At 36.7% G+C, this 22318-nt stretch overlaps 1 protein-coding gene and 1 long non-coding RNA gene across 3 annotated transcripts in view; one reads left to right on the top strand and one right to left on the bottom strand.

Annotated features, from left to right (window-relative positions):
• Positions 1 to 22032, bottom strand: part of cyth3a (cytohesin 3a) — a 31314-nt gene extending 9282 nt beyond the window's left edge. Inside the window, exons 1-7 of one of the 2 annotated variants that reach the window (XM_067429814.1) lie at positions 21927 to 22032; positions 21736 to 21830; positions 8232 to 8314; positions 7971 to 8035; positions 7821 to 7887; positions 6538 to 6656; positions 5565 to 5645 (exon numbers count right to left, since the gene is read on the bottom strand). In XM_067429814.1, coding sequence (XP_067285915.1) covers positions 5565 to 5645; positions 6538 to 6656; positions 7821 to 7887; positions 7971 to 8035; positions 8232 to 8314; positions 21736 to 21760 — 440 coding nt within the window. In that variant the 5' untranslated portion in view covers positions 21761 to 21830; positions 21927 to 22032. Of the gene's footprint in view, positions 1 to 5564; positions 5646 to 6537; positions 6657 to 7820; positions 7888 to 7970; positions 8036 to 8231; positions 8315 to 21735 lie in introns of both variants that reach the window. The other variant, XM_067429813.1, reaches the window with a different exon arrangement.
• Positions 9593 to 12579, top strand: LOC137055938 (uncharacterized). Its single transcript, XR_010900133.1, has 4 exons — positions 9593 to 9897; positions 10656 to 10725; positions 12053 to 12114; positions 12253 to 12579. It is a non-coding gene; the product is annotated as an uncharacterized lncRNA (long non-coding RNA).
• Positions 22033 to 22318: the final 286 nt, after the last annotated feature.

Genomic DNA, 22318 nt, shown 5'->3' with positions numbered 1-22318 from the left:
CTGTTTTCAACTAAAAAATTAAGACTTTTTAATGCGTTTTGGTTGTTAATTTGCAGGACAACAGCATTTTGGTGGCCTGAAAATTCAAAGTTTTGAAAACAGGTTTCAAAGTGCAAGTTTTTGAAAATGACACCCTTATCATCTCTGTGTAAACTAAAAACAACGCAAATCTGTGAAAACGGTGATGCCATGCGCATATGTATTACCTGTTTAGTCTATTTGCAAATTAAATGATACAGATATTAAAGGGTTACTTCAGCGATTTAGCATATGGCTTTGTATCAGTAGAAACCCAGGAGTATATTCGATTGATCGTACTTCAACTCCTCATATCCCACTGAGACAAGAGATTTATGTTTTTTATTTCTGGGAAAAATTCTCCAATAATGCAAATATAATTTTAAGGTCATTTTGGGCAGCTGCGAGGTTGATGTAAACGGAGCGGAGCAAAGTGAGTGTTTCATCTTTTCAAATTATTTCCTATGAAAGTTAAGCTTCCAAGGCATGAACTGAAAACGCATTATTGAACAGACACGTCCAATTTTTAATTTTTATTTTAATTGTAGTGTCTGTTCTTTAACTGAACTGATTTTATGAAAATGATCCAGTTCCACATTCCGCTCCTGTGGTTTACAGAGCTGAAGTGTGAACTCATTTTGGCTTCAGCTACAAAGAAGCCACCAAGGAAATCGACAAGAGTCATTTTGTTTGCAAAATAGGCCAAGTTAAAATCCAGTAGCCTACTCGGAAAACATTGAATCTGTGAGCTCGCTTACAGTTTTTTTATTCGCTTTGGTAATATTTTCACAAGCAAGGTGTACATTTTCAAAACTCATAGTACTAATTTCACAACAGATCATCAAAAGGTCACTTTTTTCAAACATTTCAGCATATTTTCACTTGTGTTAGTACAATAAACAAAACCACAAAGTATCCTTTTCACTACACAAAATAAGAGTTTCATCTTTATAAATGTTTCATTCACAGTAACCACTTTTCATAAATCTGTTACTATCAAATTTATTTGCATCTCTTCTCGTTCAGTTGAATACATGTGTCTATTATTTAATCTAACTGATCGTAATGGTTAATCAATTAATCATTAGTTACACATATAGATTTCTTTAAATATTGATTCTATAGATGTAGTTTCTACTTTGTTTGCCATTTCCGATATAGATGACCATATGTAGTTAATTATTTTGACATTAAAAGCTACTTATTTTAGATTATAACCACTATGTTCAAAATATGTGTGTGTGGCCAGGTAAACTCTACATTATGGGGGCAAGTATAAAGATGGCAATATCCTAAATCTTTCTCCTTGAGGGGACATTTTTTGCTTTCTATGAGGAAACAAGCTTATAAATCCTACAGAATTATTAGTTGTTGTTTTTTTTGAAAATGTAAAAATGTTTTGTGTAATGGGTAGATATAGTGTAAGGGGAGAGAATATACAGTTTGTACATTATAAACATCAATACGCCTATGTATACCCAGACAGATAGTGAACCAGATGTGGGTGTGACTGTGTGTGTGAGTGAACATAGAGCAGAATAGAGTATAAGGGATGAATACTGTAAGACGGATGGAATCAAATACAGCATTGTACATTACAGTATGTATGTCATGTGATACTGTAAACAGATTACCATCTGCCACATTACTGTAACTCACCCTTATAAAGCTTAGCTACAGTAGATTCAGTCATATATATCACAATGAGAACATTTACTCTATTGGCAGCAAATTCTGTTCTATAGCCCAGAACCTCATGGCTGGGTCATAACTTTATCACACCTTTTGATAACACACTAAATAGATACTGCTACAAATATTATAGATTAATTTACATAAGGTAAAGCAAACTAATTTTCTTATGTGGCATCTGTAGCCTGTGTTACTGCAATTTAAAACATGTATCTTGCATTGTTTGCTGTTGGATGAACTGATTGTTAAAAGTACTAAATTGAAAGAAGATCATACAGTTGAGTTTCGGTAATTAAACCAAATGTTCTCATTACATATCACAATAATCTTGTATTTGAAACAATGATTGAATGTGGAGTGAAAATTTGTGCAACTGAATTAAAAAGCATTACATCAGGTTTTGAAAGAATGACTAGCTGTGTAACAAGTGTGACCATTATGGATTTTTGTACTAAGAGTTTTGAAAATGTACACCTTACATGTGAAAATAGTACCAAAGCGAATAAAAAAACCTGTAACATCCCGACGTCATCTGCGCTGTTGAGAAGCGGTTCGATAGAAAATAGCACCTTTTCCTCTCCTTAACAAAATAAACACACACCAAAACTGACAGCGGTGGCAGCAAAATGAAAGCATCTGATCATAGCGATGTGGATATGGATACACCAGCTCTGCAGTTCAGTAGCCTACTTGAAATGGCACTTTATACAATAGACTGCATTAAAGAACACAGCTTTACAGTATTATAGATAATTCAGTCATGGAATGGACTATGCACTTCCTGTTGCTAAATAGTTTAGAAAGTAAAAACTGCTACACTGTGAACATTTAAAACATGTACACATAAAGAATCCTGCATTCACTTTACTATTTCCTTTTACTTAGATTGCACAAAATAGTTACTAGTGTTATAAATTATACTGTATTGATTAAATAAAACAGGTACTTTTCATGTTTTATGCATATGATTGTGTTCTTTATTCTTTTAAATTACTCTTTCTAAAAAAATATAAAAAAATGTTTCTTACAATATCGCAATATTGTATCGCCAGATTCTTGGCAATACACAGTCCTAGAAGTAACCTTTTAACAGTAAGAAATGTATGCACATCATCACAAGTGGTCATAAGAATTACACAAATCAACATAATATCATGACAAATTAAAGGTTACTTTTTAGTTTTAGTTTAGTTTTTAGTTTTTAGCATTTAGATATTTGGGCAAATGCATTTTTGTCTCAGTGCATGCATTGTTTTAGTTTGGCAGGGTCGCCGCTAGCTTAGCTTAGCATAATGAACGGAATCCTATGTTGCCAGCTAGCATGTCCCAAGTAAAAGTGAAACTCCCCCAAAAAAAACACCTAATTACTTCTTGTGGCCTGCGTATCCACAATGAGAACAAATAGCGATGCAGATTAAGACTAGGCAATTCCTAGGCAGATATTAACTTGGGACTATATTATGGGGAAGCACAGGCGAAGCACTGCTACTTGGGCGCAGAGATATCACGGCAACACAATATCATGCAACACATTGCGATTGCTCAACAGCCGGAGGATGTGAGGATGAGAGCCGTGATATCTCTGCACCCAAGTAGCAGTGCTTCGCCTGTGCTTCCCCATAATATAGTCTCAAAATCAGTATCTGCATAGGAAATCGCTCTGCATAGCTATTTGTACTCATTGTGAATACACAGGCCACAAGAATAGTGTTTGTTAAATTAGGTGTTTGTTTTTTTTTGGATCACTTTTACTTGGGACAGGCTAGCTGGTAACATAAGGGTGCTTTCACATCTCTAGTTCGGTTCATTTGGTCCGAACCAAGGGCAAACAATTATACATTGTTGCATTTTTCAGCTTTTTTGGTTCCTTTTCACACCACACTGATTGCTTTGGTCCGAACCAGTTGAAACAAACCAAAACGCAAGCATGTGACAACATCCACATCACTCATTGGCCATGGCGTATTTCCTAAACTGCTTTTCAATTGGTCAGAATTTACGTGTGGGAAAATTCCAACAGAAGAGGCAAAGCCAGCAAACTATAATAACACTATGGAGAGACGACTGCGCGGGCCAGTTTTGTCCCTGGCCATAATCTACTACACTGTGTGTATTTACCACAGTATGCAAATACATTTCTATAATGAAGCGCGGATGCAACGTGAAAACAAAGTTCTAATGCACTGCAGACGGCGAGAGCTCACCGCTCGTCACTTCAAGAGAATGCGTGCATTAATTATTAACTCTTGACATGCTCATCTTCCCGAAAATATTGCCAACGATCTATCAGGTAATAATGTCATGCACACAATGTCAGCGCAGCTAACTACGGCAGCTGGTTTAGTCCAAAAATGATCAGTACTTTTGTAGTTGTTTCTGTTCGAGGTCGGATCACATTCTCACCACAAACGAACCGCTCCAGAGTTCATTTGAAATCGTACCGAGACGCTCGGTCCGCTTTTGGTGCGCACCCGAGTGCGATTGCTGCTTTCAGACCTGACCAAACGAACCGCTCCAAAGAGGTAAAGGAACTCTAGTACGATTCAACCGAACTAAATGAGGCAGGTGTGAAAGCACCCTAAGATTCCATTCATTATGCTAAGTTAAAGGGGGGGTGAAACACTCAGTTTCAGTCAATCTCATGTCAATCTTGAGTACCCATAGAGTAGTATTGCATCCTTCATATCTCCGAAAAGTCTTTAGTTTTATTATATTTGTAAAAGAAATATAGGCTGTACCGAGTCTTTCCGGGAAAAAAACGAGCGCCTGGAGGTGTATCGTGTGGGCGGAGCTAAAGAATGACGAGCACACCCAAAGCGGTGACGTCCTCAAGCGTGGAGAAACCCATGGCTATCGATCGGATTCAGCTAATACGTGATCCAGAATCAGGCTGAAATAAATTGAACAGGAGAAACAGCAACAGCAGGACGTCCGTCTCTGTGGTATGTACTGTATTCACTGTATTTAGTATGTACTGTATTTTGACTGTATTCATGTCCTCATAAACTGCAAATGCAGCGCTGCCTTCCTGGAATGCTGTGCTGAAGCGTTGAAGTCGCTTGATGTCACCCATAGGAATAAAGTGGAGCGCGGCGCGTCATAAGTGTTGACTGGATCTGACGCACAGACGACTGGATCTGCAGCTGAGCGAGTGTTTATGGGCGTGCATTTCCTCTCTCGCTCTAGTCACGCGCGCGCGCCCTACCAGGAGAAGAGCCCGTACGGCCCATACAAGGACCTTCCGCTCTATTAACGTCAAGCCGACCCATACTCAAAAAAAACTCTCCGAAACTTGTGAGAAACAAATAAATACTCCATCAAACGTCAAAACATTAGTTTTTGAAACTTTGTCTGTGTTTAGGATGGGAATCCAAGTCTTTAACAGTTTAAAAAGCTCAGTACGCATGAAACAGCATTTCACCCCCCCCCCCCCCCCCCCCTTAAGCTAGCGGCGATCCTGCCAAACTAAAACAATGCATGCACTGAGACAAAATTGCATTTGCCCACATATCTAAATGTAGGAAAGAAGTTGAATAAGCCCCGTTTCTTAAAACGGCGGAGTGTTCCTTTAACCATTGCATTCGCTTCTTTTACAGCATCCCATGCATGACACGCCACAATGTTCAAGTTAAAAGGAGTTCAACTTTTAAAAAAGCATCTCTAGACCTCACTTTTTTCTGTTCTGCTGACCTGCGTTTTAACCACAAAAACACGCTCCGTGTCATTGGCCCCTTTAAAAACGTACTATTGTTAGCTGGCAAAAATTATATAAGATTAAGTTCTGGATATTTAAATGCAATGCAATCGTACAAGATTATTGATGCTCACGTGAATCGACAAAGTGGCAGTCTCACCTCAAAGCTTGCACCAGATTGAGGTCAGCAAACTCATGAAGCTCCACAAACGCCTGCAGAACCTTAATGTTGAAGTCATCTCTAAAAAAATAAGAAGAAAAATGAATCATCAGTAGTTATTTCCTCATTTGCTCTTTGCTCTATCTCCAGAGATACACTCACACTTATTTGATCAGAGGTCAATTAAAAAAAGAGTGTTGACTTTTATTACAACAGGTTTCACACCGAAGAACAATCATGTGTTTGGTTTTTGGATATAAAAATCATCATTTGAAAACATGTAAGGGTCTTAAAAATTAAGTGATAGGAACTTTAAGGATAGAATACACAAGCTAGGATAGAACGTCTTCAAACTCCTTTAATCAGAAACAACAATTACAGCTTCCAGTTCTTACTTGTAAATACAACTAACAGTAATTGCTATGTATATTTTGTGACCATACTTTCGAGTAGCAAACGAAATGTATGACTGTTCAACTGAGCTTCAGGCTAGAGCATGAACCAAGACAACGATTATCAACTTGGACAGAGGATGCTTATGTAGACAAGGCTATTTTTATATCTAGCAACTATTGCACTGTAGTTCAAGCTTACTCTCTCTTTTTTTGTCTGCTTATTCAGTAAACCTGCCTCAGGGGGTGACGTTGAGCATCTTTATGACTACATTAACACCTTCATTTGACATATTGACAGAATGTAGCACTGGGTCGCAGTTTCGAGGCAATATAGTTTTATATCTAGTCATGTGTTGAGTGATGTTGGTAAGGGTGAGATAAGGCGCCTTCATGCTGTCTGGGTGATGTGCTAAATATTGTTTTGGACTTGTGGTCATTCTCAGCTGTTATAAATAGGGGAAGTCATTTCCTGAGACTGAGAGCAGGATCTTTTTTTATGGAAAGGCCTTATCTAACATCACACATATATTTTACACAAAGACTGGTCTTGCCATGTGAGCAAGAGCGACATGACTTACCGTTCCCCTAAATAATCTCCTATGACAGTTTTGTTTAAGCCTTCGCCTTTATAGAGGAACTGAGCGATGTCCCCAGGTGTGTGCTGCAGAAGATCATTCTCCAAAAGAAATTGGATTCCCTGCAAGGGTGTTTGAGATGTTAACCACTTCATGATGTTTGCTTAAAGGGTTAGTTCACCCAAAAAGGAAATTGATGTCATTAATGGCTCACCCTAATGTCGTTCCTCACCCGTAAGACCTCTGTTCATCTTCGGAACACAATTTATTATATTTTATATTTAGTCCGAGAGCGTATGCAAGTGTTTGCACACTATACTGTGCATGTCCAGAAATGGAATAAAAACATCATCAAAGTAGTCTATATGTGACATCTGTTAGTTAGTTAGAATCTCTTGAAGCATCGAAAATACTTTTTGGTCCAAAAATAACAAAAACTACGAATTTATTCAGCATTCATCTCTTCGTGGTTTTTCAGTCCTCAAAGATTTGAACGGTTATGAATCAGTGTATTGATCCATGATTCGGATCGCGTTTCAAACTGTCAAACTGCTGAAATCACTTGACATTGACGATTCAAATCATGAATCAATACACTGATTCATAACCGTTTGAATCTTTTTTTGAGGTTTGAAAACAAACGCAGAAGAGAAGACAATGCTGAATAAAGTCGTTTTTTTGTTGTTATTTTTGGACCAAAATGTCTTTCCGATGCTTCAAGAGATGTCACATATGGACTACTTTATTCCCTGATGTTTTTATTCCCTTTCTGGACATGGACAGTATAATGTGCATACACTTCCATACGCTCTCTGACTAAATATAAAATATCTGAAACTGTGTTCCAAAGATGAACGGAGGTCTTACGGGTGTGGAACGACATTAGGGTGAGTAATTAATGACATCAATTTAATTTTTTGGGAGAACTAACCCTTTAAGCTCAAAATAATACATGACCCTAGACATCCTCTTAGGACTTCAGATGACACAAACTCTGAACATGCACCAATACTAAACTTTTTACAGTATATATATATATATCCTAATCATTACATGTTTAATAACATGCTTCAATGAGCTAAAATGCTTCTGCCTAAAATGAATACATTGTTAGCTAACAGTGTGATATGTAGAATATATAACTTGGACACAGTCACCTCTAATAACAGATTGCTCAAAATTGTAAACACATGCATTGTCTGTAAAGCTGCTTTGAAAAAATGTAAAAATCGCTATACAAATAAAAGTGTATTCAATCATTTTATATGGCAAGGTAAATAAAATACCTTTTTAGGATCCATATTGAATTTCTTTCTTCCGACAGCAATCTGTTTGTTCCTCTGAGTGCTTTTGCTGTAATGTGATGTAAAATAACATATATGAACTGATATTATCTTAGTCTCAATACTAAGCAATTCAAACAAGAAGAAACTTACGTCTCTCTGACACATGTTAAATGCTCAATCTCTGTCATGACTTCTGAGATCTCAAACTTTAACCTCTGAAAGAATCATAGAGAAACGTATGTTATAGCACTGGTTCTAAAGTGAATCAAATGAATCTAAAATCCTTCTTATTAATCTCATAATTAATGCAATGTAAAATAAAACAGCCCCCATTAGAGGGAACTTTGGTTAGAGGTGAGGTGAGGGTGACATGATAAATGTCAATTGCTGAGATATCATTAAAGCTGATACCTCAATGTCATCTAGCAGCTCCTTTTTCCTTCGTCTAATGTTGGACAGTTCATCTCTCTCTTCAAGAGAAAGATCTTCAGGCACTGTTGGGAGACAAATGTTACAGTAAAATGGTTAATCTTCTAACCAAAAAAAAAAAAACCCAAGACATTCAAAGAATCCAAAGAAGCAGTATAGCCATATCCCTGACCTAAACTCAAATCCCAAAGTGCTGTGTGAGACAAAAAAAAATCTAGAGCACATTTATCCTCAAAAATAATGTTAAATCAACTAGGCTTGCAACCCAAAACCTAGTAGCTACTCAAGATGGAAGCTTTTCTTTTGGGCTGGAAAATGTGTATTTTACATAAGTATTACACTCCCTCAAGACACCTATATTATGACCCCAAATGTTCAAGACAACTTGACCTTCCATGAAGTGATTCTGCATCTAAACAAGAGACTATAAGCAAGTCCAACATTACAACAAATAAAGTGCCCATTGAAACACAGAAGGTTTGAGTAAAGACAACATGCACTATCAAACACTTCTCTGTGGGTGTTACATAACTCATTTGTGGAGGTTTCAAATACTTAAGTCAAAGCAGACCATTAACTCCTGAACTGACTATATATTTCTTTAACCTTACACAAGAAGGAGAGTGTGTTGAATGGATCTCAGTTGCTTGCTTGTGCCTCAGTATTTGTAAATGTGGACACTGTCAGTGCATTATGTAATTGCACATCGGGCGCAGCAGGATTAGACAAGAGACGGGCTAATAAGGGGGCAGGGGGGAATTTCCTGCGGTTGTCTGGTTCTGCCTCATGACAATGGAGGGGAAGTTGAGAGTGAGTACATGAATCAAGGTTCAACCTTAACAATAACATTATAGGGTGATTCATTGCAGTCATTCTGAGCTTTTATATCAAGTGCAATTGTCTTTTTTCATTCTTTTATTATGTAAAAGTCATACTAAATCTTAATGAGAAGCCATTTGTTCATTACTTAACAGGCTCTGGATATGGTCAAAATGTAACTAGTATGGAAGAAATGGGGTAAAAATAGAATATTCCTTCCAGACATGAACATTCTGTTCCTATAACTTGCCTGTGGAGTTGGCAAAAATCATTAGAACATAAGTAAATTCCCTTCTCATGAAATTAAGACACATTGGCCTGAGCCCTGAGGCTCATGGTGAAAATAAGTTTGTCTTCATTAAGGCATTGAATTCAATAGTAGGAATTATTTAAATTTATGCTCTGGGTTCGGGCAAAAATTCCGAGCCCGGAGCCTTCGCCCGGACAGCATGCCAAATACGCATAATCTTTACTCTTTTTAATTGATGTAAGTGTGAACTCGTGAAAACATCCGTCTCTACACTGTTAAATGTCGCTGTAGATTTAGCAGCACATTACTGTAAAAACATACAGTACAATACTGCATTTTTATAATACAGTCAAATACTGTAATTTGTATTGCATTCTGGGTAATTTTGTTTGAGCGGGAACATTTTACAGTATATTTTAGTGTTGCTGTAACTTAGCTGTAACTTGGCTGTAATATGCCAGGCAATAATACAGGACAGCTGTAAACAGCGAAAGTGCGCCCCTTGACTGACGTCAGAACACAACTTCTGGCAGCAGCTCACTCACGGATGTCTCAGTCGGGTGGATATCAGAACGTTTGGTAAGTTAATTTTTTATTTTATTATTAGGTTTCAGGATTTTACGCTTTAGTGTACATAGATTTTAGTGTGTATGTTTTAATGACCGTTGCAAAAACACCGTTACAGAGTTAACTTACATGTGTATTTCCCCGCTGGTTGTTGTCCCAGTGTTTTCAAATATAACTCGGTGAATTGCCTGGTTTATTTCGAATAAACCAGACCCGGTGATTGTTAAAACGGCGGAAAGACAAATCGAGATTGTTTTTTTCTTTGTTTCTGTCGAGTTTTAATGTGACGTTAACCTAATGTTTGTGTGTTTTACGATAGATGATTTTAGTCTGTGAGGTAAGTTGCTGCATTTGCAAATGGAAGCTGGTATCGAATGATATTATGATAACAAAAACATAATCTATGTAAGGATCCTCTCCGCAATGTCCGATCCGAGCCTGTCAGCAAGAAATTATTGTATTATAGACGTAAGTTACATTGACTGCTCAAACTGCTAAAAAGATTAGCCTATCCCGGATAATGGCTGCAGACGGACTCGCGCTCTGAACCAATTTGAATAAGTCGTTTAGAAAAATACGTGAAAACAAGTCTTAAAAATGCAGAACTTTCCTTTGTAAATATTTAAATAAATATGCAGTGGAAAATGATTTCAAGAGAGAAAAATATCACTGACAATATTTGTCGCGTTGTACTTGTTATACTCATATTTTATGCACAGTAGTTATTTGATATTCTATACTTTGATTAATGTTGTTTTTAATGTGTTTAGGTCACTGCAACCCATGCATACATTGAGGCACAGCAGGGGATACCAGACACACCCAGGCTCATTATGCTTGGTAAGTAACTTTATGTGGTTTTCAAGTAGCAATGTACTATAACAAACACATAACTTATACATAATCATACACACTCTCACTCTCATAGACACTCACTTACACATGCAAACACACTCATATACATAATCATACACACTCTCACTCTCATAGACACTCACTCATACATCCACTCACTCATACATCCACTCACTCACGCACGCATGCAAACAAACTCATATACATAATCATACACACTCTCACTCTCATAGACACTCACTCATACATCCACTCACTCACACATGCAAACAAACTCATATACATAATCATACACACTCTCACTCTCATAGACACTCACTCATACATCCACTCACTCACACATGCAAACAAACTCATATACATAATCATACACACTCTCACTCTCATAGACACTCACTCATACATCCACTCACTCACACATGCAAACAAACTCATATACATAATCATACACACTCTCACTCTCATAGACACTCACTCATACATCCACTCACTCACACATGCAAACAAACTCATATACATAATCATACACACTCTCACTCTCATAGACACTCACTCACACATGCATACAAACTCACATAATCATACACACTCTCACTCTCATAGACACTCAATCATACACCCACTCACTCACTTACACATGCAAACACACTCATATACATAATCATACACACTCTCACTCATAGACACTCAATCATACACCCACTCACTCACACATGCAAACACACTCATATAGTACATTCACAAAATGTTTATACAGCTACACACTCATATATCCTGACACAGACACACTCATCCACTCACTCACACATACACAAACAAACATACTTATACACACTGTCACACATAAATATATTGCATACACACACAGATATGTGTACAGATACACCCTCATATACAGTCACACATACACACTCATACACCCACTCACTCACACATATACTGTACATACTCACTTACAGATGTTCGTACAGCTACACACTCACATACACGCAAACGGTCTCATTCAAACATACACACACACACTCGTACATCCTCAGACAAACATACTCATACACACTCAAAGATGGTTTTACAGCCACACACACACACACACACACAGCTGTATTAACATACGTATTAACATACGTATTTTCATTCACAGACAACATTTTATTCACTGCACATACATATACTCAATGAATGTGTACAAATAGTAATATATAAATTGTACCATTTAAGAATGGAGTGATGTCATTTATGGACTTTGTTGAGATAAGGTTATTTTCACAATAAAAGATTGTAGGTAATTAACATTGCATTATTTCATTTTCAGGACATTCAATCATGACAGCATCCATTGAGGGAAATGCTCTCTTGACTAGAGCTTGTTCAGAGGCAAGTTAATTTCTTTCTTCATTTCAATTCTGTATTGTAATTAAATCAGGTGTGCAACAGTTTAGTAAGAATTTAAAGTTGGAGGATGGGAGGAATTTTGTAAATCATATTTATTGACTGGTATGATGTTGCTAACAGGTTCCTGAATCAACCCTGAAGATGGAAATGCCAGACAGATGAGTTCTACTGCCACGGAGTCAGCAAGAGGACCAAGAGGATGGTGCAGAGGAAGGTGACGGCCATCAACCCACATGTCAATAGTTTGAATGGAAAACTTCAAATTGAAGCCTACACCCACCAACCACTGTTAGTGGGACGCTTGTTGTTTTTGTTGGGTTTTTAGTTGTTGTTGCTCACCTGTCATTCTTTTACCCAACCCAATCCTCAAGTTCTCTTTTCTTGTATGTTTTTGTTTAATTTACATTTGTGCACACTTAAAGGGATAGTAGACACAAAAATTACAATTCTGTCATCATTTACTTTTTCTTCAAGTTGTTTCAAACCTGTGTAAGTTTCTTTGATCTGTTGAACACAAAAGAAGATATTTTAAAGAATGTTGGTAACCAGACAGTTGAAGGCACCCATTGACTCCCATAGTTTTTTTTTTCCTACTATGGAAATCAATGGCTACTTCAACTGTCTGGTTACCAACATTCTTTCAAATATCTTCTTTTGTGTTCAACAGATCAAAGAAACTTACACAGGTTTGAAACAACTTGAAGAAAAAGTAAATGATGACAGAATTGTAATTTTTTTTGGGTTAACTATCCCTTTAACAGCCATACCTGTCAATTGCTGATGAACTTAACATGCAATGGTTTTAAATTAAATGGTTTTAACAGTTTGACTGAATAAAAACAATATTTTTGACAAGAACATTGTTTGGATTGTCTTTTGATTAGCAGGTATTCTGAAGTAGCATATTGTTATATTGCTTCCTATAGATGTATATACTGTAATAACTACATTTATTATATAATTCTAATATAATATTAGTAGTAGTAGTAGTCTTTATTTTGAAAAATAAAGTAATATTTAGCAGGAATGTATCAATATAGATATTACAGTACAATACCATATAATTACAGCATAAGCAAGCCAAAATGGCAAAAATACAGTAAAATACTGTTTTGTAAATTTACAGTAATATTTCTATGTACTGTAAATTGCATTACAGTACAGTTACTGTAAATCAAAAATACAGTAACTTGCTGGCAACCGTGCTGCCAGTAATGTACTGTAAAAATACAAGAAAATTGTTAACAGTGTAGTGATGACATCACCATAGTACCTTGTCTTGTGGGAAAACCAGGAATGTTGATTGCATGCAAAACTGTCAATTCAAAAGCTTCATTCTATCAGCATGAGTGACACTTTGCTTGGAAATTATTACAGCTCTTTGTAAAAAAAAGCCTGCAGTGTATTGAAATTCAGCATAGCCTAAATTAGACAAAATTCATCTGAAAATTACATATAAAGTCTGGGGGAGTCAAAAAACAAACAACAACAACAACAACAACAAAAAAACAGTAATTGTAACAATGAGTTCTGTTTGTGTGTTTGTTTTGGGTGGGTGTGCACATGTTTTAGTTCTGTTTCCTCTGTTTGCGTTTGAGTTTGTTTCTATAGTTAGGGGTTCAAGATTCTTTAGAAAGTTGAAATTTCGGTTCATGGTCCCTAAGGGCCACCAAAACGTTTGATGTGGCACTGGGCAGGGCTTTTACTAAAACGGCTATAATTCGTGCCCCCTAATTTGGGACACATATATGAGCTCAATCCAAGGTCATGTAAAAAAAATGTAACGTTTGGTCACTTGGTGGCGCTATAACAGGAAAAAACATGGAAATGGCTATAACCACCCAAACGCTAGTTCGATTGACTTGAAAATTGTCATGCACTGTCTTTGTCCAAGATGCCATAATAGTCTAGGAGGAAATTGTCATATCTCAAAAAAAGTGGCCGCCATCGGCAAATGAGATTTGAGCCAATTGGAATGAAACTTGGTGAGCATATTCCACTCATGGCTCTAGAGGTCTCTATATGGTCTTTATTTATATTGTTTGTTTGTTCTGCTCCAGTCTTTGGCATATAATATTCCTTGCTTTTTTTATGCTTTTATTTTTTTACTGCTGTGACTACATCCAGCTCTTTATTTCATCAATGCTGCAACCTACGCTGACAGAAATTCTGTGAAATAATATTCAATTTTAATATAGCTAATTTGAAAGTGTAATTTATTCCAGTGCTGACAAAGATGAATTTTCAGCATCATTACTCCAGTCTTTTTAGGGTAACATGATCCTTCAGAAATCATTTTACTATACTGATTGGAGCTCAATAAACATTTCTTCTTATCATCAATGTTTAAAACAGTTGAGCTGCTTAACATTTTATGGAAACAGATACATTTTTAACAGGATTGTTTGGATGAATAGAAAATTCAAAACAACAGTATTGATTTTGCATATATGATATTCTTTTATATATGTATTTACTATCACATTTGATCAGTACAGCCTTGTTGAATAAAAGTAATAATTTCTTCAAAAAGAAAAAAACATCTCGCTGACTTCAACCCTTTGGAAAAGATGAATTGGACTAATGTTGACGTTTTGGGTGTAAATATGGATATTAAGTGTTTGCAGGAAGCTTTGCATCCTCTAACACCCCTTTAATAAACACTCACTGGCCTCAATCCCTCTAACTATATCTTATCCTTATTCTCAATAGCCACACAGACCGCCAGCTGCTCAAAATCCACAAGCTTACCCATTGATATTAACCACAAACTCAGACCAGGACCCACAGGACAGGAAGTGTGCTGCACATGTGTCCCAGCCACTAGCCTATCCAAACATGATAAAAGCTCACAAAATGCCTATAGAGGCTTATATGGGCTATATGGTGGTCCATTATGCATCTTCGTTGCCAAGTTAATACTGTCAATGATAATGAAAATATCACAATAACATAGCTGATAATAAGATATTTAGTAAGATTCAGTGATGAATCTTTTAGTATCATTTTAGTAAATGTACACTTAATACCCTGATTTTCAGAATAAGAAAGGATACTTGCATTACTGATAACCAGTGAGACAGATGGACTGGGCATGAGAGCTTATCTCGATTCAGAAGAGAAAAAGTGGCTTTCTAAACAGTGTGTGCTTCCCTTTATCCTCTTAGAGCCCCCTGAAAGTGTATTTCTCAAATAACAGTATTAGCAAAGAAACATTTGGGATATACCCACAACATCTGCTTCTGTATACACAGTTTGTCGGAGGAAGGCAAAATAAGGCATTAATGTAAAACCAACAATCCAGGACATTAATTCCAGAAGTTATTCAAATAGAAAATGTAGCACCTCTTCATTAAATACTTTTAAAATACTGTCCAAAAGGTTAGGATGAGTGACATTTTCTTTATCCTTTTTTAAATAAATTGATACTTTTATTCAGCAAGGACGCTAAAAAAAAAAAGATGAAAAGTGACTGAAGAATTTGACATTGCACAACAAAAATTTTCTCAAATAAATGCCGTTCTTTTGAACTTGCTATTCAAAGAATCCCGAAAAGAATGTATCAGTTTACACTAGGCTTGGGCGGTAATACGGTAAAATGGTATACCGCGGGATCTAAAAATAGCAACGGTATCAGTTTCAATACCGTCAAACCGTCAAAAAAAAAAAAAAAGATCAACTTACATATTGCTGATCAACAATTAATTATTAAATATTTAATAAGTTGAACTAATTAAACTATTTACATATTAAATACTATTTATTTGTTAAATGCCTAAATATGTGTATGCGTTGTTGTGACAGCGTGGATGAGAGAGAGAGAGAGAGAGAGAGAGAGAGAGAGAGAGAGAGAGAGAGAGGGGGGAAAAGACAGCGAGTCGGGCACTGAGTTATTCGGTCTCGAAACTTCTGCAGTTTGGAAGTATTTTGGGTTTTGACGGTAAATACAGACGAGGCAATTTGCAAATTGTGCAACAAAAAGATGACCGCGAGAGATGGAAATACCTTGAACCTAAGGGCGCATATCCGAAACCACCATCCACTCACTGCTGCGTGGATGAAAAACCGAGCGCACCCTCGGACTATGCTGTAATATTGCCGAAGCCTTTTGTCACACAGCTGGCAATGTAAGCAATAAGCATGAACTCCACAAAAATTAAGTGGACATGGGACTCACAAAAAAAAAAGTCAACTGTCTGACAATTGTCTCATAACGGTAAGCATAAAACGTGCAGAGAGTTTCTCAGGGGCAGGGGCTCAAATGTAAAAAATAAAATAAAAATATAGGCATATATATATATATATATATATATATATATATATATATATATATATATATATATATATATATATATATATAAGCCAAGCCAACAGTTTGTTGACGCTGTCTGAGCCTTACATCATAATGTTTTAATTATTCACGGTAATACCGTATACCGAGGTAAAATAGGGAGGAGGTTTGACGGTATCAAAATTTGGATACCGCCCAAGCCTAGTTTACACAAATATATTTTGATAATAAAGAGAAAAAATGAGCAGCATTTTTTTTTTTATAAAATAGTAGTGCATATTGAAAACATTTTTTTTATTTTATAAAATATTATACAATAGACAAAATCTATCTCTAATACCCACATCCCCTTTAATGTCTCTTTCTGCATTAACAAAACCTGCAAATGATAAAGCAGTAATGCCCAAGAATGCACGGCTGCTGAATCCAACATTCCTGGCATGAAAGAGATGGGGCTCTGGGACGGTCCTGACTCAGTGGGTGGAAAACTGGACAAGGGTCTTTTGTACTGGCAGTTTGTTTTTAAATCTCCTGCTGGGACAAAAGGTTTTGACAACCCCATCAAATAACTATTTAGGCTTTTAACTTTCCGATTTGCGTTCAATAACAGTAGTCCACTCATTTCACCACCCTTCAACTGGTGCTATATCTCATAAAACGTCTTGGAAGGCTCTCCAGTCTTTCTTTAAATCAATGCCATATGTGGCACTTAGAACACAACCAACACTGTGCGCTGAAAGCTCTCTTTCATTCTTCATCCAATGACAATAATAAGGATGCGTCCACATTTTAAATATTTAACACCGTCTTTAATTTTGTGATTAAACCTCATATCAAAATCTCAATCGGCAGCAAACATAAACATTAAATCTTGTGGAGCGTGATGTCTCAGATTTATCAGTAATCAGAATGGATTTTACACAGCAGTGAAACGAAAACACTACAATGCTTCTGATAATAATAATGGCTGACATTGTCTTGACCTTAAGCAGATTTGCCAGGCGCGGTGTCCTTCAGATCTCTGTTGGTGCAGTCACACCATTGATGAGGTTTTGACCACTGCCTGTGTCATGCCTGGTGCCAGACGGCTCCTCAGGAGAGCCTGGACCAGACACCGGTGCCATCAGACACACACAATGTTAATGAGAGCCAGTCTCTCCTTTAATCAGTCTGAGAAAGTCTGCCTCTTTGTTGGTCTTTAGCTCAGGACAGAGCAATGATTAAAATGTTTTAAAAAGGACATAAATTTGTGGTTCCGATAAGAGGTGTCCTTGACATCCTAGCGGTATTTCTTTGCAGTCAACCATCTGTCACAGAAATTGATGGAAAATGGTTTTCCGTTTGGTTTTTCCCACGTTAAGATAAGACAAACTAGCCATCGAGTCCAAGGCTTTGAAGTTTTCAGGATCATGAAGAGGAGCTGGAAAGACCTACTGAGCTAATGGTACCTCTATCTCATTGCTTTCTTGTTCCTGTAGACATTTACAATTGGTCTTGATCAGATAGAAGGATTACGGCTGTAAATCAGCATAGCAATGAAACTGGCTGCATGCTCAAAGGTGCTTGAGATGTCTGGCTTTTAAGTCTCGTTTCTGGGTCTGTTTTTTTTTTTTTTTTTTTTTTTTTACACTGATATACCAAAACAACTCTCACAGAGTAACAGTCTCACACTAAATCACAACCATTATCTCCACAGTCTATTTACATGATCCAAAATAGTAAATTAAATCAGAATCATTGCAGAAATATCTGGAAGCCTCTGGTGCTTGGCCAAAATTTGTTCAAATTGACATAATGTGCAAGTCTTTCCGGTATGGTTATCAAATAACGCGCTTTTGTAATGTCAATTGTTTCAAAGCAGCTTCACAGAGTTAAACAGAAAAATATTGCAACAAAAATTGATTTGGCTGTACAGTAGCTCTGGAGAAAACGGTGATGTCATCAGCTAATTTCAATTTATCATATATAGCGCCAATGTGGGCAGATCAGTGATATAGTTGATAATAATTTGGCAATTCATTTTATTTGGAGACAATTTTTTGTGTCCCCAACTGAGGAAGCCAAGCCAAAGGTGACAGTGGCAAGGAACCAAAACTCCATCAGGGCATGATGGAGAAAAATAAACCTTGGGAGAAACCAGGGTCAGTCGGTGTGCCAGTTCTCCTCTGGCCTATTAACAAACAGTGTATGATTATTATTCTGGCAACCTTATAGGTCAGAAATCATATTAGATCGGAATATTTGAAAATTCGAGGTACCACGTAAGGTATCATCTTTTTGTTATCACAAAAACCCACGGACCAGATGGCTACAATTAGTGTTTTTTTTAAACAAATAAGTTAAATTTAAATTCAAAATAATAAATTATCTAAAGAAAGAACCAAAGAATTAAAACCAAAGAAAAAAAAACATTTCATCCATTCCCTTAAAAAATGAACATGGAAACCATATCCTACCCACCAAAATACCATAGTTGTTATAGTTATTTGTAACTATTCTAGAATCAAAATACATGAATATCTCAAATGGTGGAAGCTTTCAGAATATATGTCATTCTCTTTGGGAGTGACGAGGATGGATAGGATCAGGAATGAGTACATCAGAGGGACAGCACATGTGAGATGTTTTGGAGACAAGTTAGAGAGGCCAGGTTGAGATGGTTTGGACATGTTCAAAGAAGGGAGAGAAAATACATCGGTAAAAGGATGCTGAGGTTAGAGCTGCCAGACAGGAGGTCAAGAGGAAGACCAAAGAGGAGGTTTATGAATGTAGTGAAGGAGGACATGAAGGTAGTTGGTCTGAGAGAAGAGGATACAGAGGATAGAAATAGATGGAGGCAGATGATTTGCTGTGGCCAATTATATATATATATATATATATATATATATATATATTTTTTTTTAAATCTTACTATTTTATAGTTGTACTAATACTAATTCATTACACTAGTACTGTATTAACAATAACTTTAGTTTATGGTATTACTCTATACTATAGGCAGAACTATGGTTACTTTTGCTGTGTCTGAAATCACCCCCCTTTATACCCTCATGTAGTTCACTATAGAGGGGGGTTGGGGTTGGTGCTGGTGCTGGTTGGGGGTCCCCCTCTCTTTCCTGGGGTGGCAGTGGGGGATGTCCATGGGGGGGTTTGGGGGATTACCTCGCCCTAGGGCCTAGGTCCATAGTGGACAATAAAGTGTACTTATTCAATCCCACAAAGTAGCCTCTAGTGCATAACCAATGTACAATTAACAACTAGCCACTATAAAATAACTTTTTATTTAAATAATGATTGCATATCACCAGAAGATTTGGCCACTCTTTTTTTATTTACTCATTTCAAAAGCTTAGGCATGCTGTCTTTTTGCCTTACTGCCTCATCAGCCAATGCTTCTCATGTGGCATTTGTGCACAAGGTTAACTCACGAAACAATTTTGGACAGGCTTCTAAGGCAGCATAACAGTTTAATGATCTACAACAAAATAGAGCAAGCTTTGGTGATAACAAAGTGAATATTTAATTGCTAAATAACATCAAAAGTGGAAAAAGTTGGACAAAAACGTACAAACGTACACACACAAACGGCCCAAAAAACACAATTTTCAGATGTCATATTCGTTTTTTAAGATCAACTGTGGAAGGAATGGAACGCACAGGATAGTTGGGAAATCAATGGCAGCAAAAATCAAGCAGATGAAGATTATTTTCAGCTTTCTGATGCAGTCTATATTCATATTTCTTGAAAACTCAGAGATGTGGATTCGGATGGTAATTAAATCACCATACGACCTTGGTGTTTGTCTAAAAACAGTAGGTAATTTGTCCGGGGATTTTTACGCAGGTGGTGGGAGAAAAACACTGACACTTGGATTCGGACGGCAATATAATCACAGACAAGCCCCTGTAAATGATGAAAATAACTTCCGACCCCACAAGAAACATATCCCCCGAATGGGCTTTAGATACATTATTTGAGTGTGTTGATAGTTTTTATAATGCTTCTCTCTGCTTTTGCTCGGTGGCTACTGTGAGAGACTTGTTGCACACTGCTCAAAGCTAGATCGATATTAGGGATCTTAAAACATTGCACTCATGGTAAATCAAGGAAACAAGATTTTAAACAATAAGACTAACTGTGTTATAAACATTGATTTGTTTTCTGTTGATGAATGTATCCAAACAGCTCACCTGTCTAATAAAACACATAATATATTGAAGCGCGTTTGGCGTTTCCATGGTTTCTACGAAATAAATTGAGAGTAATGCGGGCATGATGACATTGATATGCGACACACGGACACGGTCCGCTTCCTGGTTAAAATGGCAAATTTCTTTGGATTTAAACATTCTAGGAAATGTTTGGAATAATTTAGTAAACAAGTCAACAAAATATATAACATTGTTCCAGTGTTTTTGGGATATTTTAATTTGACGAATCTTACATATTGTGCCTTCAAATGTAAGAAAAAAATTGAGCCGGGGTGGGGAAGTGCTGGGGTTTGGGTGACAATGCTTGTTGCTATACTTTTTTTGGAACCATTTTCTTTTGGTGAAGAAGATAACCAACTAACATTTTTTTTCTTAAATGAAAGTTACTCAGTTATTGTTTGTTGAACTGTTATATAAAGCAACATCATTCTCCCAGTTGTGCTGTTGTATTGAATGCCAGGACCGCTGGTTAGTGCTGCATGGCACTCATGTGATAGCTACTGCTCAACTCTAAAAGTAGTATTTTCTAATTAATAAATTGGTAATTTATGCAGTGCTCTATAAAAACACAAGCACTTGACTAATTAAATGCCTCATAATCCCTCTTGGCACTACAGCTGTACTCATAAACATCTCGCGAGCTACTTCAAAGGATATCCACATCAAACAAACTGACGACCTACATATGAACAGCCATATGAACGGCTCTGGTGTGACTGATGCGACGTTCAAAATTCTTATTTAACACAGTGACAGTGTCTACAAGAAAACTAGCAATTTCACGTAAAAATGAAACACCTTTCATAAAAAGCAGACACTGTTAAAGTGTAAATAAAGTATCACTATCGATCCAGCAGATAGGCTTTAATAGGCGAGCCTATTGAAAGTAAGAATAGTAGAAAATATTATATTAAAGTTGACTTTTTTTTCTCCTACACACCTCGTTTAGTGCTGTGCTATGATTGATGGCTATCCTTCATCCGAGTGAGCTGCACGCGCCTGTAACGTTCAACATGCTGTCTACATAGGCAGCTCATTCGGTTTTGAGACAAACCAGAGACTGACAGCTGCAATGCTTGCAAATAAAACAGAAACCTTACCTCGGTTATCTTCATCCATGTTCATGCTGCGAAGAGACTTGATGTAAATAACGTCCAGCTGTAACAGATTACTATACTAATAGTATAACACTGGTCTGTGAAACACAAATTTAAATTACATTAAGATACATTTTGAGCTTATCGTAAACCAGTTCAAGGGCAGCTCTTAATATAATTCGCATAATCCATAAATTGCTGCATAGATGGACGTAAATCCTGGTGAAACAAATGAATATGTAGCCCGCTCTACGCCAGCTTCCATCCGCCTTCATCCATAGAGAGACTGTGAGAAGAAACAGCTTCATTTAGCCAACGAATGGAGGCTCCGCCCATCACCATAAACTATGAATATACTATGATTCTGAGTGATTGCATCCTGGTCTTTACATATTCTAAATAAGCCATATGTAAACGTTTGAAAGTCAAGTCAGAAGAATAAAAAAGAAAATATTAAAATTCTAATAAAACATTCTATACGCCTAATGGGTTGTTGTTGCAAGCGAGAGGCATGTATTGTATTTTTTATATTAATTATATAATTATTTTATATATAAATAATTATATAATATGATAATTATTATAA

Source organism: Pseudorasbora parva, chromosome 21, assembly GCF_024679245.1.
Source record: "Pseudorasbora parva isolate DD20220531a chromosome 21, ASM2467924v1, whole genome shotgun sequence".
NCBI classification, from domain to species: Eukaryota; Metazoa; Chordata; class Actinopteri; order Cypriniformes; family Gobionidae; genus Pseudorasbora; species Pseudorasbora parva.
This window is presented reverse-complemented; position numbering and strand designations above follow the sequence as displayed.